Source organism: Budorcas taxicolor, chromosome 15 (genome assembly GCF_023091745.1).
Source record: "Budorcas taxicolor isolate Tak-1 chromosome 15, Takin1.1, whole genome shotgun sequence".
NCBI classification, from domain to species: Eukaryota; Metazoa; Chordata; class Mammalia; order Artiodactyla; family Bovidae; genus Budorcas; species Budorcas taxicolor.
The window spans coordinates 4,619,427-4,636,577 of record NC_068924.1 but is presented as its reverse complement, the minus strand read 5'-3'; the positions used below and the strand labels follow the sequence as shown (position 1 = coordinate 4,636,577).

The 17,151-nt window shown below is 36.7% G+C and overlaps 1 protein-coding gene across 1 annotated transcript in view; it reads left to right on the top strand.

Annotated features, from left to right (window-relative positions):
- Nucleotides 1-17,151, top strand: part of DYNC2H1 (dynein cytoplasmic 2 heavy chain 1) — a 376,760-nt gene that overhangs the window by 339,953 nt on the left and 19,656 nt on the right. The window contains exons 87-88 of the mRNA XM_052652274.1: nt 5,731-5,840; nt 8,846-8,927. Coding sequence (XP_052508234.1) covers nt 5,731-5,840; nt 8,846-8,927 — 192 coding nt within the window. The remainder of the gene's footprint in view (nt 1-5,730; nt 5,841-8,845; nt 8,928-17,151) is intronic.

Sequence of the window (17,151 nt, the reverse complement as noted above, 5' to 3'; positions counted from 1 at the left end):
AAACCTCAGATATGAGATGACACCACCCTTATGGCAGAAAGCGAAGAAGAACTAAAGAGTTTCTTGATGAAGGTGAAAGAGGAGAGTGAAAAAGCTGGCTTCAAACTCAACATTCAGACAACAAAGATCACGGCATCCGGTTCCATCACTTCATGGCAAATAGATGGGGAAACAATGGAAACAGTGACAGACTTTATTTTCTTGGGCTCCAAAATCACTGCAAAGACATTACTTTGCTGACAAAAGTCCATCTAGTCAAATCTATGGTTTTTCTAGTAGTCATGTATGGATGTAGTGTTGGACTATAAAAAAGGTGAGCCCCGAAGAATTGATGCTTTTGAACTGTGGTGTTGGAGAAGACTCTTGAGAGTCCCTTGGACTGCAAGGAGATCAAAGTAGTCAATCCTAAAGGATGTCAACCCTGAATATCCATTGGAAGGATTGATGCTGAAGCTCCAATGCTTTGGCCACCTGATACAAAGAGCCATCTCATTAGAAAAGACCCTGATGCTGGGAAAGATTGAAGACAGGAGGAGAAGGGGACGACAGAGGATGAGATGGTTGGATGGTATCACCAGCTCAAGGGTCTTGAGTCTGAGCAAGCTCCAGGAGATGGTGAAGGACAGGGACGCCTGGCGTGCTGCAGTCCATGGTGTTGCAAAGAGTCAGACACAACTGAGTGACTGAACAACAACAATGAATTTCTTCATACTGCAAATAATTTTAAATGAGCAAACCTTAATAATCTCTTGATTATTTCCTTAATTACATCCCAATAAAAGGAATTACTGAGTAAATGGCTTGAATGTTTTTAAAGCTTTTGGCACATTAATCACATTACTTATAAAAATATTGCACCAGTGTATACTCTACAAAAATGTTGTCCGTGTAGTATACTTACCAGCACTTGAGCTTTTCATTTCTCATTCTGCTATTCTGAAGGACTAAAAGCATATCTTACTTTTTTAAATTAACATAACTATTAAGGATGGTATTATCTTTTATGTTTCAATAAGCATGTATGCAATCTATAGTTATTTTAATGTTACTAATTCATTTCCATATTTGTGGAAATTTTTTTTCCAAATTTAATTTCAGTGGCTTTTACCTTTTTATGATAATTTTTATAATCTATTTTTCTAATCAGACATAATCTTATTTTTCCTTTGTCTTGAATTGGCTTTCTCTTTTTCAATATTAGTTCAACTCTGAATGCAATTAACATAAATTTAGGCTGGATAAGAATTAAAGTTTAAACTTTTTTCCTCTAAAAAGTTAATCATTTTCCACCAGCACCATTTATTGAACTTTTCCATTCCCCAGTGATCTATGATAACTACCATTTAGATGTATTTCTGTATTTAAATGATTTAATTTACTCCTGCATCTTTAAAAATCTTAGGTTTGAGTAGTATATAAAACAGGTGGAAAACATTTTTGAGTAGTATTTACAAGAAAAAAGATACAGAGGTATGGTTTGTTTATTTTCTGAACTCTGGCATAAAGAATGATACTCATCTGTATTTACAAATAAACAGTAAGTTAACTAGATGTTAAATTCTTAGCAGAACAGTCATTTTCCTTCAAAATTGTATATATTTTGGTCCATATAGGAGCAGATCATTCATGATACATTATTCATGTCTAGTATGATTTTTCCCCTTAGCTCTTTTAGCACAGTGATTTATGCATGTTTGGTCTCTCCTAACTAGATGATAAACTCCTTGCCTTCAGCAAGTGTTTCTGAATGAGTGAAGGAATGCCCTTTCTGTTTATGCATTCTACTTCATCATTAGCCTTTTTAAAATAAAATCTTGCAGTATTTTTAAATTGTCTTGTATCACCTGGGAAAAATCATTTTCTGTGTATTATAGTAAGGAAATGTCGATGATCTCTGTGGTTCATCCTAGCTTAGAAGTTTTTCTGTCTGTGAATCTTGGTGTGTGTGTGTGTGTGTTTATAGTATTTAATAAGTTGTCCAACCCCACTAAGTTGTTCAGTTCTATTATTTGTTTGCTTACATCCATAATTACCTCTGTTACATAGCATTTGAAGAATTATAGATATGTAGTCTCATAATCATAGGAGAGGCACAGGTCTTATGTTTAGTCTCAAGTGGAGTCCTTTAAAAAGAGCATGGCCTGTAATCTGGAGTGGAATAAAGGAGAAACATTTACTGAAAAATAACTGCCAGTAATGTCTGTAACTTTGTTGAAAGCTCAGTCCAAAGCTCATTAAAGATTATGCTGTTTAATTGTCTTTATTTCTGTTCTTTTAAATGAATATAAATGTCATTTTTTAAAAATGACTATTTCTTAGACCAATCTTAGGCTTACAACAAAATTGAGATGAAGGTACAGTGATTTCCCTTATATTCCCTGCACAAACACATGCTAGACTCCCTCATTATCAACTCTGAAGAACTGTACATTTTTACCAAGGGTGAATCTGTTGACACATCTAATCACCCATGCCCATAGTTTACCTTAGGGTTCACTCGATGGTTAGCATTCTGTGGATTGGGCAAACATGCAGTGGCATATACCCATTATTTTAATAACATACAGAGTGTTTTCACTGCCCTAAAAATTCTCTGTTCTTCCTATTTATTATCTCTCTCTGCTCCCTCATCCCTGCTAACCACTGATCTTTTTACTGTCTCCACAATTTGGCCTTTTCCAAAATGTTATATAGTTGGAATCATATAGTATGTAAAGTTTTTTTCAGAATTATTTCTTTCACTTAGGTGTATGCGCTTAAGTTTTCTCCATGTCTTTTCATGGCTTGATAGTTCATCTGTTTTTCATACTGAATAATATTTGATTGTCACAATATACCAGAGTTGATTAGTCCATTCACCTACTAAAGGATATATTTTTGTTGCTTCCAAGTTTTGGCGGTTATGAATAAAAGCTTCTATAAACATGCATGAGCAGATTTAATGTAGTTATTAAAAATTTAAAGGACTTTCCCAGTGGCCCAGCTGATAAAGAATCTGCCTACAATGCGGAAGACCTGAGTTCAATCCCTGGGTTGGGAAGATGCCCTGGAGAAAGAAATGGCTACTCACTCCAGTATTGGCTCTTTATTTTGTGTAGTTTCCTGTTCAAAGATATTATACATTAAAAGAATCTTTTTTATTTAAACTTTATCTTATCAAATATACCTTTGCTTTAGTTTAAGTTTAATAGACTAACAGGTTATTTTCACTATAGATTAATAAAAACATTTTTACTAAAGAAGCTTATTCTTGACTAATTATTTTAATTGAAACTTTAATGAAGTAAAATTCTGATTATCAGCCGCACTCTGAATTTTAATTAATTTGAACATATGCACATCCATTGTTAGCAACAACTCTTGGAGTTTTTGAATTCAAAATTAAAGGATTTTTTAAAATAATAGTATAATTTGATATATTTATACAGTAAGTGATTATTTTAAAATAGTTGTTTTAAGATAATAGAAATTAATATTTACAATAAAAATGGGTCATGGAAGCATAATTTGTTGTCTGTGGTTAGATAATGAAAATAGAAGGCAGATACAAAATATTTGATAAGGAATAAATTATCTTTGTTATATGTAATTATAAATTATTTAATTGAAAAATAAATGCTTTATGGTATATCTACTTTATGGACTGTTATTTTAAAATGTCATTATTAAAAGGACAATATCTAAGAAAAAGTAATCATACTTTGTTAAAGAGATATCTTTTTAATCATTTCTATATTTTAAAAAATATGTATATATCTATCTATATTTTGGGGAGTTGAGGAATATAGAATAGAAATGAATCTAGGTTTTAGGCTTTATTTTAATTAAGAATGTTTTCCTCCCAAATAGGTAACTGATTTATCTGTAAATTTGTCTTGATTGAATGATTTATTTTAGTAACACATGTTTTGAAATTTTAAATAATTCCTCATAATTAACTTTATATGAGTAGTAGTCCAAAATCATAAATTTAACCATTAACATAATTAGTTCTGAACATATTTTCATCAGATATTCTGTATGTGTCTTTTTTAGTAACAACTTGTGAAGTCTATGTTTTTTTAAATCTAAAAAAAGATGAGGGGATACACATAGTGTATGTGTAAGAATTCACCTTGCTGTACACCTAAAACTAACCCAACGTTATAAATCAGCTATACTCCAACAAAAATTTAACAGAAAAATACAGTCTTTCCTAATTATAAAATCAACATATTATCAATTGCTAGGATGGACGTAGGAACATTTTTGCTACTCGTTCTAAGGTGGGAATAGTAGTTAAATGCATGAAGATATTAATTAATGCAAGCACACTAGCTTTGGAGATTTTAATTTCTCCTATTCTAGACCTGCTGACAGATATAAATGCTTGGATGGATAACAGAGTGTTATAGGACATGAAACACAGCCTGTCTGCACAATAATCTTGTAGTTGCGAAGTCATGTCCGACTCTTTGCAACCCCATAAACTGTAACCTACCAGGCTCCTCTGTCCATGTAATTTCCCAGGCAAGAATACTAGAGTGGTCCCAGTGGAGGAGTCCCTTCTCCACTACACAGTGATACATTAAATTATTTTTCCTAGACTTTATAAATCATGCAAAATTAATTACTGAGTAAATGAGAGTTCTGACTGTGGTACCATCTCTGTGTACCAGCTGAAATAGCAAACTGATTAAGAAATTGTCAGTAAAGCTCTCTATCTCTTAAGGTACAATAGTACCACCAGGAAATATTACAGAGAAACAAATCATCTGAGTTTATTATCTGACTCCAGCACTATATGACTTTGGGCAAGACCCTTAACCTCACCATGCCTCCATTTTCTGATTGTAAAATGGGGATATTAACCAATTTCAGGACTGTGGTAAGCATAAAATTGGCCAATACATGGAAAGAATATAACAAATTTGGACATGACTTTGTTGTTTTTATTTGTTCCAAATATCAATCTTTCATTATACTTATCAAACATACTTTATGATAATGTTTCTTTCTCCAAATGGAGTATAAATTGATTTACAAAGTGGCAGATAAGTAGAGAAGACTATTAAAAAAAAAACCTGTTTTAACAAAAAAAAATTATTTTTTCTTGGACATTACTCTCCACTGTAATACTTGATTTAGTAAAATGGAAAATTTACAATTAAATCTGGAACACAAATCCAGTTTGCCTTGCCAAGAATTAGCAACCTTGGGAACTCTAGTTTTAGACCTAGATACTAAGTATCTCCAGAGCACACTTTGAAAGGTGAGTCATCAGTAGAAGAAGTACTAGTCCAGACTTAAATGCCATATATAAGATTAAATGTCATATTTTACACTTTTTATTCTGAGTAGATCTCTACTAACAAAAAGATCCCCTGGAGAAGGGAATGGCAACTCACTCCAGTATTCTTGCCTGGCGAATTCCATGGACAGAGGAGCCTGGCGGGCTACAGTCCACAGGGTCGCAAAGAGTTGGACGCAACTGAGCAACTAACACTAAGTACTGACAAAAGGTTGTGCAAAGAAGTTTTTTTGTGTGATAGATGGATATTATGCCAAAAAGCTACAGTAGATTTCATAACATACAGTGGAAGTTTATCCCTACACATCATTTCAGAGCATTTGGAAATTACATAACTTCCTCATTGAAAATTATTTCTGCATAGTTATTCTTTAATAGACCTTTATCTTTCAAATCTGCAAAGTTTTTAAACGTGTATTTGTGTATTTCCCTGCTTCTAGAACTGGGTAGAGAGAGCTGAAAAACAGACTCTTCTCTCTGACACACTTGACCTATCAGAACTCTTCCATCCAGACACGTTTCTCAACGCTCTTCGCCAGGAAACTGCAAGGTAAATAGAGTGAAGTACTTATTTGTCTGAGAGGTTAATTGTACACTTTGTTCACTTCTGATCACATTTGCTTGATTGTCAAGAAATAAATTTATTGTCGAATCCAAATAGTTGTGTTATTTCGTAGTACTTTACTGTTAATAACAGTTAACTTTTAGCATTGCTTTTGAAAAATGATGTGATTTTTTAATTAGAATTCAAAAAAACAAACTCTAATTTTTAACATTTTGGTCATTTATCTTTCTAGACTTATTGTGTCCAATATGGTAGGCAGAAGTCAAGTAGAGCTATTTAAATTCTAATGAATTAAAATTAAATAGGATTAAGGCTGTCATCTATGGGGTTACACAGAGTCTGACACGATTGAAGTGACTTAGCAGCAGCAGCAAGGAGACCAAGATGGTGGAGTAGGAGGATGTGGACCTCACATCCCCCCATGAACACTTCAAAAATACCTCTATGTGTGGAACAATTCTCACTGAAAACTCACTGGAAACTGATAGAAGAACTCCTTTATAATCAAGGCTGTAAGAAAAAGAAAAAAAAGGTATAATTGTGAAGGAAGGAAAGAAACGCAGTCAAGTCAGGACCTGTGACCCTGAAAAGGAGACTCGGGGAAAAGGGGATTTTATGGGCAGACCCTCATACTACATCAAACTACAGATTGGGCATCCCATTCCTGGGGTCCTGCATGGAGGAGGCAACCCCCCTTTGCTGGTTGGAGGACTACTGGGACAGACAGAAAGCATGAGGAAGGCGGGACTCCATGCAAGACAAGTGTGTGCACACTGGTTAGCCCTGAGGCAAGGTGGACAGAGGTCCCGTGACTGCTTCATTGTACGCCCTGGCCCAAGGCAAGCAAATCTCTGGCCCCATGTGCTCCATGCCACAGTGTGGCCCTGGATCTGAGATGACCAGGACCTGGGAAAAGACTGTGCCTTAGGAGGCAGAGAGGACTCGGTCCTGAGCTGGACCCTGGGGGGTCTGTGGTGGCCATTGCTGGCACCTACTCAAGTGGTGCCCCAGAAGCATCCCAGGTTTATGAGAGTGGCTACTGTATCCTACAGCTTAACTTCCCACCCCATGGAGGTGAAGGAAAACCACACAGGCCCTGCCTCCCCTGTGGAACATAGAGGGTGTTGACGATGTGATCAGCTGTGAGAGACACAGAGGCCTTGCCCCCACCACGGGGCAAAGAGAGGGCTGCTGTAGCGGATGCATGGTCTGCTGCGACCACCCCATCACACACCACAGCCCAAGCTAAGCAAACACTCTGGCCTCGCTCAGTCCGTGCCTCAGCACAGCGCTGGAGCTGGGCAGATGTGAGCAGGGAAAGACTTGACCGTGTGCTGTATCTGAGTGGAACCACGGATGCCTACACACTCAGCACACTGGGCAGCTTTATGCACAGGAACCTCACTTGCTTCAGCACTCCCCTCCGGGGACAAAATTCCTGGTATGGGGAGAGGGGAAGACATACGCTTAATGGAAAATGGAGCCAACTCATGCCTGACACACAGATCTTCCACTCCAGCCACAGAGGATCAGACCCTTCCTTTAATAGGGCGGGGATGGCCACTGACCAGAGAGGAAGTTTTGCCTCACACCCCGGGCCAACTCTGTCTTCAGATTCAAGCCTTACCAAAGTGATAGCTGACAGCACACTCTGAGGAAAGACGTGACTGGCACCCACATCAGATCTCGCTCTCCCATCAAATGCATTGAGCACATGGGGTCTACATCAAGATACTCCCACATAAGAGTACCCCTATAAGATGTAATAAATAACTGTTTCACCTAAATTCACAGAGGCAGAAAACAGTAAGGAAAATGAAAAAGTCAGAGGAGCTACTCCTAACTGAAAAAAGCAAGAGAAAACCCCTGAAAAAACAGATCATGAAAGAGAAATAAACAATTGATTAGATAAATTATTAGAAATACTGGAAGTGAAAATGTTAACTGAATTAGGAAAAGGAATTGATCTAAAAGATGAGCTTCTTCACTAGGAACCAGAAAATATAAAGACCCAGTCAAAAATAAATAATTCAATAGCTGAAATTTAAAAAAAAAAGCATTAAAAGGAATGAAGAGCAGACTGACTGATACAGAGGAACAAATAAGCAATCTGGAAGATAGAATAATGGAAATCGTCCAGTCAGAACACCAGAAAGGAAAACAAAAAAGCAATTCAAGAAACAAATATCCCTGAGAACGTTGTATCCTCACTTTTACATTATATTAGTTACAGAAGGAGAAGAGAGAAGAATGGAAATGTATTTGAGGAAATTATGCTGCAACTTCAAACACCTGGAAGAGGAAATAGATATCCAAGTATAGGAAGCACAGAGGGTCTCAAACAAATCGGACCTCGTTAAGCTTAAAAGCTTTTGTACAACAAAGAAAACCATCAACAAAATGGAATGGGGGAAATAATGGCCAAGGGGTCAGTATCCAAAATATATATATAAACAGCTTGTTCAGCTTAATATCAGAAGAAATAAACAATCCCATAAGAAAGAGGTCAAAGAAAAAATATGATTTCTCAACATACTAGCCACATTTGCAGTTCTCCATAGCCGCATGTGAGTAGTGGCTGCCATTTTGAACTGAATGAGAATATTTTCATCTTTTTTGTAGATGAAATTCCTCTTAGACAATGCTGACTAGGCTTCTTGGTGGGAAACAGTATTTGATGGTTAATATCAAACTGTTTTAAGACAAATATGGATTATCATGTCATATATAGTCTATAATTTTTAAGTTGGAATGTAATGAAAGAGACACTTCCAAAAATACACTGGGAAAAAATGTAGTTGTTTTTTGTGCTTTAGGGGATCTTCAAATTGGTTGCACCTTGAGATCTTATTATAAATATCAATATTTCATTTGAGCTGGTAAACATTTATTGAAACCCCCTCATATACCTGCATTAAGGGTGATAGTCAATATATTCTATAGCTCCTGAAAATTATTGCTTTCTGACATTTGACATTTCACTTTTACAGAGCTATGGTCTGTTCTGTGGATAGCCTCAAATTTGTGGCATCATGGAAAGGTCGCCTACAAGAAGCAAAGCTTCAAATTAAGGTATGAGACTGAATTTAGATATTTATCTGAGTCAAAGATTATATAAGTACCAACTAGGATAAAAAAAATTCTCCTCCAGTCTCAAAGTCACCAGAGATAGATTGTATTACCTATGATGTGAAAAATCAAAGTAAGTTAAGATTTAGCATGAAACTGTACAAAATACAACCTGTTCTAATACAAAATAAGAATAGTAGGAATATAACATATCTGATAATATAACTCATTAAAAAATGATATGAATCTTGAAGTTGTTATATTACCTCTTCTAACATTCAAGTTAATAAATACTTGCTGTACAATAAAGAATGTGATAGCTCAGTTGGTAAAGAATCCGTCTGCAACGCAGGAGACCCCACTTTGATTCCTGGGTCGGGAAGATCCACTAGAGAAGGGACAGGCTACCGATTCCAGTATTCTTGGGCTTCCCTTGTGGCTCAGCTGGTAAAGAATCCACCCACAATGTGGGGTTGCGAAGATCCCCTGGAGAAGGGAAAAGCTACCCAGTCCAATATTCTGTTCTGGAGAATTCCATGGACTATAATCCATGGGGTCGCAAAGAGTCAGACACGACTGAGCTACTGTCACTTTCACTTTCAAAGTAAGTGTAAATGTATTTTAACATTTTAAGTTAAATCTTGTCCTTAGATAGTTTACAGTTTGTTAATGCATTAGGTGTCTGCTAAAATCAAACCTACATAGTAAAAAAAATTAAACCATCTTTTGCCATATAAATTTTCATAGCAGCTTTACTGCTAAAAGTACATTCATTACTCTTGCAATAATAGATAATAATATCCATTCAAATATAATGACAAAACTAATGAAATCCTTTCCCCAGCAACTCCAGCCTTCTTCCACATCGTCTTCTTCATGTCTCTACCATTCCCCTTTCACATTCTCACACATAGAATTGCCTTCATGATGTGAAAAACTGACTCATTGGTAAAGACCCTGATGCTGGGAAAGACTGAGGTCAAGAGGAAAAGGGGACGACAGAGGATGAGATGGTTGGATGGTATCACTGGTTCAGTGGACATGAGTTTGAGCAAACTCAGGGTAGTGAAGGACAGGGAAGCCTGGCACACTGCAGTTCCTAGAGGCACAAAGAGTCAGACACGACTTAGTGACTGAACAGCAGTACGTGATGCCGCATGTTTTAGTGTGGTTATCTCTATATATCTATATTGGTCTGTCTTATGAGAGAGTCATGTCATCGAAGGCAAAGACTGTCTTATCTATTTTCAGATCTTCCGCATCTAGTTCAGTGTTTTAACATATAGTTAAAGTTAATGTAAGGGCTTTTGCCGATGACTCAGTGGGTAAAGAATCTGCCTGCAACACAGGAGACCCAGGGGATGCAGATTTGATCCTGGAGTCAGGAAGATCCGCTGGAGGAGGAAATGGCAATTCATTCCAATATTCTTGCCTGAGAAATCCCATGGACAAGAGGAGCCTGGAGGGCTACAGTCCATGGAGTCACAAAGAGTCGGACATGCCTGAGCATGTGCACGCACGCACACACACACACACACACACACACACACATGCACAATTAATGCAAGACTATATTTCTTTAACTTAGTTAACCTTAGGCAACTAACCTATCAGAAATTGTTTCATAATCCTAGTTTCCAGGTCAATGATTTTCTTTTCATAGCACTACTACTTTCTAACATACTATATAATTTATTATATGTGTTATTTGTTGTTTGTCTTACTCTACTAGAATGTAAGCCCCATGAGAATAGTCTTTTTTTTTTTTCAGTTTTCTTGTTTCTCAAATACCTCCAACAATACCTCATACATAATAAATACTCAGTTATATTCTAGTTGGATTGTTGAGTGGCGGACCAACAATAGGAGAGATACTGTAATAGGCCTTATTAACACCAACTGTCCAATTCTGTGCAACCCCATAGACGGCAGCCCACCAGGCTCTCCCGTCCCTGGGATTCTCCAGGCAAGAACACTGGAGTGGGTTGCCATTTCCTTCTCCACTGCATGAAAGTGAAAAGTGAAAGGGAAGTCGCTCAGTCGTGTCCAGCTCTTAGCAACCCCATGGACTGCAGCCTACCAGGCTCCTCCGTCCATGGGATTTTCCAGGCAAGAGTACTGGAGTGGGGTGCCATTGCCTTCAGCAGCAAAACCAACTGTAATGGTATAGTGTGCCAGAAATTTGATCATTGACAATAAGTTAGGTCTTTCCCTTTTGGCTTTATAGATTACAAAAACATTCTCCCTTGAAGCAGAATTAGCAGGTTCTTGTTCATCCTTTGCATTTTAACCTTAACCTGTAGCTCAGAAAAGCTACCTTAATTATTACTGGTACACATAAACTGTGGCCTAGTCATTAAGGAGAAGGAGGAAGCCCATGAATCATGCACTTACCTGACTGTGTGGTCTCTTAGCATACACATAGAATGTAGCATCATTATTTAGGTAGACTGCTACAGAAAACAAGAGAAACAAATTTCATTTAATTCTGTGTCAAGGTGTATTCATATTTCCTGAACTATTATCCCCCTGTTCTTACAAAATGAAATAAAATTATCTACAGTCAGAAAATCCCAAGTGTATATGTTTTCTTTTATAAATGGGAGGGGGGAAGGTTGACAGTAAAACACAATTCTGATCTTAAGTCACCCAACAGAGCCATGTGACTTTTTAAAGTCACTAATAGAGCAGTCTGAGCCTTTGTTGTCTTTTTTATCATGGATATAAACAATAACTTCCTTGACATGTTTATTACAAGGTCTCTGAAAACCTATATTTGTGTGTGTGTTTTTATTTATTTCTCTAGATTTGGATTAGGTTTTATTAGGCAGTATGTGTTTTTTTTTAATTAGAAACAAAAGTATGTTTTAGTATAAAGTTCTCTGCTTTTATCTAGTGAAGCAGAATTCTTTCATTTTTCATTTGACATTTATAAAAGCAACTTTATTGTTAAAAACTAAAATATTTGTTGGTCAGTATGTTTAGGAATAAGTTTTATAGAATTATGTCTTAAACTTTAAGTTAAAAAAAAAATCCCTTCATATGGGATTTGAGTTGCTTCAACAGAATTTTTCCTCTCTGTCCCCTCATTCATGTAAACAATAGGAGCATATTTCCTAATTTCTTACCTGCAGTTTATATTTCTCAGATAAAAAGTTTTTATAACTTTTTATAGTTATAACTGCAACCCCTCACTGCAGTTGGCATAATCAGTAAGTTTTAAATAATTGATTTAGGTTCCTTTTAATTAAATTTTCAATGAAAGGATTGTTTTGATAGGAAAATTTTGAATTTGAATTATGTTTAAATTTTATTGTCACTGTAAAACTTAACTGGCTTTAAATTTCTTCAGTCTCTACCACCCTAGACTGAATTCAACTAGTGAAATCTTTAAGCAAGGCTATAGTTCCCACATCAATCAATATCTCAAACCCCTTAGACTTGCTTAAGAGAATATGTATGTATATTGATTTTTTTAGATCCTGAACATGGCCCTCTAAAATTTCCTCACTTCCATTATTGATTTGTTATTTGTTAACAGCAGTTGTGAAACTTAGTACTAGAAAATGCATCACATCACACACCTGTTCAGCCTGCATGCTTCATATGCCCAAGGCTGTGAAAGTTTGGCTCTGGCAAACCTGGGCCGCTTCCAGTTCCCTCCTTGACTTCCAATGCCACCAAACACAAAGGGCAAAATCAGGTCTTCTACCTTGGCAAATCAGGCTTATTAAACACATTATACACTTGTTAATAATGCATGGTTCTCTGAGATACCTGAAAGCTGCTGCTACTTTGGGACCTAGTAGCATATTAAAGCCACTTATGCTTGCCAGGTCATTTGGGCTGCTTCATGCCAGGCTAGAGTTGGCCCATTTACCAAGTGGTTATACTATTTGTATTTCAACTCCCTCTCTTTTAGAGCTTACCAGGAAATAAAAGTTAAAACAATGAGGAAATTGGAGATTTAGACATTTGAGGTTTCATGAGGAGAATGGGCTCATTAGAATTAGGAGTTACAAGCTTCAGACACATCTTCCCCAAATGAGTGTGAGCTGCCAGTTGTAGCTTATCAGTCCAGCAGTGGAAAACTTACCAAAAAACAAAAGAAAAAAACCCTTAAATAATTCTTTTATTTTTAACTGACATTTTGAAATCATTTATTAGCATTACTATGGCCTTATGTCTACCAAATATGATAATTACAGTCCAGAAGAAAATACAAAATACAACCTCTCTCTCTTCATCTTTCCACTCAAATAGACCAACCAGTATTCAGTGACAGGACCTCTTTTTTTTTTTAATTGAAGGATAGTTGCTTTACAGAATTTTGCTCTTTTCTGCCAAACCTCAACATGAATCAGCCATAGGTATACATATATCCCCTCCCTTTTGAACCTCCCTCCCATCTCCCTCCCCAGCCCACCCCTCTAGGTTGATAAAGAGCCCCTGTTGGAGTTTCCTGAGACATACAACAAATTTCCATTGGCTATCTATTTTTCATATGGTAATGTAAGTTTCCATGTTACTCTTTCCATACACCTCACCCTCTCCTCCCCTCTCCCCGTGTCCCTAAGTCTATTCTCTGTCTGTTTCTCCACTGCTGCTGCTGCTGCTAAGTCGCTTCAGTCGTGCCCGACTCTGTGCGACCCCATAGACGGCTCCACCATCCCTGGGATTCTCCACTGCTGTCCTGTAAATAAATTCCTCAGTACCATTTTTCTAGATTCTGTATATATGTGTTAGAATATATACAGAATCTAGATATTTATCTTTCTTTTTCTGACTTACTTCACTCTGTATAATAGGTTCTAGGTTCATCCACCTCATCAGAACTGACTCAAATGTGTTCCTTTCTATGGTTGAGTAATATTCCATTGTGTATATGTACCACAATTTCTTTATCCATCCATCTATGGACATCTAGGTTTTTTGCATGTTCTAGCTACTGTAAACAGTGCTTCAGTGAACAATGGGATACGTTTTCAATTTTGGTCTTTTTCAGTTTTGGTTTTCTCAGGGTATATGACCTGGAGTGGGATTGCTGGGTCGCATGTGGTTTTATTCCTAGATTTTTTAAGGAATCTCCACACCGTCTTCCATAGTGGCTGTATCAGTTTACATTCCTCCCATCAGTGCAAGAGCATTCCCTTTTCTCCACACCCTCTCCCGCATTTATCATCTGTAGGCTGTTTGATGATGGCCATTCTGACCGGTGTGAGGGGATATCTCATTGTAGTTTTGATTTGCAGTTCTCTAATAATGAGCAATGTTGAGCATCTTTTCATGTGTTTGTTAGCCATCTGTATGTCTTTGGAGAAATGTCTCTTTAGGTCTTTTTCCCACTTTTTGATTGGGTTGTTTGTTTTTCTGGTATGGAGTTGTATGAGCTGCTTGTATATTTTGGAAATTAATCCTTTGTCAGTTTCATTTGCTATTATTTTCTCCCATTCTGAGGCTTGTCTTTTTACCTTGCTTATAGTTTCCTTTTCTGTGCAAAAGCTTTTAAGTTTAATGAGGTCCCACTTGTTTACTTTTGTCATTTTAAGACATATATTTCTGATAGTTTTCATTTTTAAAACTGAGCACTTAATGTGAATATCCTTATATTGTCATCATCAAGTAGATATTATTTTTAAATCATGGGGGAACTTTTAAGAATGCTTAGCAATATGATTTTCTCTGAAAGTCAATCTCTAAAATGATTTGGTGTTTCCAAGATAATGTGATATAAAACTAGGTCAACAAAAAATTATTTTTCTTAGAAATTCAAGTGACTGCAGCAATCAAAGGTTTTAAATCTGATACTCTCATAGCATTAAGTGCTTTGAGCATCTTATTATATTTACGCCAGTATAGTGGGCTTTCAGAGGCTTCTCTCGTGGCTCAGTGGGAAAGAATCTGCCTGCCAGTGCAGGAGACACAGGTCTGATCCTTGATCCCGGAAGATCCCACATGCTAGGGAACAGCTAAGCCCATGCACCACAACTGTTGAGTCTGCGCTGCAGAGCCTGGGAGCTGCAACTACTGATCCCACATGCCGCAACTACTGAAGCCCGCGCTCTCTCGAGTCCATTCTCTGCAACAAGAGAAGCCGCTGCAGTGACAAGCCTGCACAGCACAAGGAGAGGGTGGCTTCCGCTTGCCACAACTAGAGCAGAGCCCAGGCAGCAGCCGAGACCCAGCACTGCCAAAAATAACTAAATAGATACAAACTCTCAGAAAGAAAAGTAAAAGCCTTTTAATTCGTCGTTGACTATACTGTTTCATAGCCTGGCCAACTTAATGCTATCTTCTCATGCCCTCCAAATATAGCAGGAGGCTGAGAACTGGCTGCAGTTTCCTGTTTGGGAAGTGTCTCTACTCTAAAACCTCTGACTTTACTTGACACCTTATTGAAAAAAATTCAAAGTGCTGGGATTATGTACTAAGTTCCATTAACTGTTCTAGTCCTTCCCCAGCTTTCAAAAACTCCTAAGAAACCTGTTTGTATTTCTTTCTGGAATATAACTTTCCCTAGCTTATGCTCCTTTCTTCAACCTACATCAAGCCACATACATAATTTTATATTTGCTAGTAGTGACACTAAAAATATAAAAGAAGCATAAAAATATTTTTAGTGTTATTTTATTTTACCTAATATATACAACATATTGTTGTTTCAGAATGTAATAAATATTTCAAAATTATGAATAACATATTACTTTCTCTTATACAAAGTCCTTGAAATCCATCATATATTCTGTATTTATGGCACATCTCATTTCAGACTTGTAACATCTCAAGTGCTCAATAGCATATGTGACCTTGGCTACTATATTGGACACTAGCTGTAGACAGAGAAGGTAATTCCTTAGAGAAAATTGAATATTTTCTGGCATTCAAGTTTATTCCCAATCATTTTTAGTTATTTTTCTTATTAAGCAATTACAAGCAAATACAGAAGAGGAAAGAATAGTAAAATGAGTCTCCATATTCAAAGTTTTCAAAATTTAGAGATACTTCTTCTTTTTCTCTTTTTTTATTGTCTTTGCTGAAGCAAAGTCCAGGTATTTTACTTCTCTATTTCTCAAAAAAAATTTTCTTATATAAATGTAATATATTATCACACATAAAAAATTAACAATATTTCCTTGGCATCATTTAATAGCCAGTTCACAGCAATATTTACCATTGTCTAAAAAAAAAATAATTTCCAATAGTGTGTTCAAATTCAGGTCAAAGTCCAGACACTGTGTTTGGTTATTGTGTGCCTCATGTCTTTTCACATCTAAATCAAGTTCATCTTTTTATTTCATACCACTGTTTGTTACAGAATCAAGGTCACCTCTGCTGTAGAATGATGTTTTCCTGGAATTCTCCTGCTTTATTTATGACCCAACGGATGTTGGCAATTTGATCTCTGGCTCCTCTGCCTTTTCTAAATCCAGCTTGAACATCTGGATGTTCTCAGTTCACATACTGTTGAAGCCTAGCTTGGAGAATTTTGAGCATTACTTTGCTAGCATGTGCAATGAGTGCAATTGTGCAGTAGTTTGAACATTCTTTGGCATTGCCTTTCTTTGAGATTGGAACGAAAACTGACCTTTTCCAGTCCTGTGGCCACTGCTGAGTTTTCCGGATTTGCTGGCATCCAAATAATTTCCAATAAAACCTTTATTTGTCTTATTTAAATGGATGCACTATATAAAATAATTCTCAGTGTCTAGAAACTAGTAGATGGATTAGCTTAAATGAACAGTAATAGCTAATACATATTGAGCACTTACTGTATATCAGGCAATTTTCCCAGTATTTTAAATATGATATTAGAGGAAAACTTTTATTTCCCTTTCCTGTAGTTTTTCCATATGGAGGAATCTTTACTAATGTTCATACTCATAGATGCTCTCTACCTGCTACCTGACTCCTCTCTTTCCAGGAAAGGTGTCACTTTATCTGATGATGAGTTTGAGTCAGGAACCCAGGGCTGAAAACTCTGCCTTCCTATGCTTTTCTCTTGGGTTACATATTCTGCTCCGCCCCTTCAAGGTAGTCCCTGCATCTGGTGTAGCTGGCTCCTTAGCGTAGTACTGTCATAACTAGGAGTTAAGCCTTCCAAAATTCTTGTGTTTAGTATTAGCAAGTACATTGCCTGGAGATCTATCACATCCATCAAACTATCTTTTTCCAGTAAAAAAAAAAAGTAGTATTTTAGGCCTCTCTGCTTTTTCTCATTCCATTGATG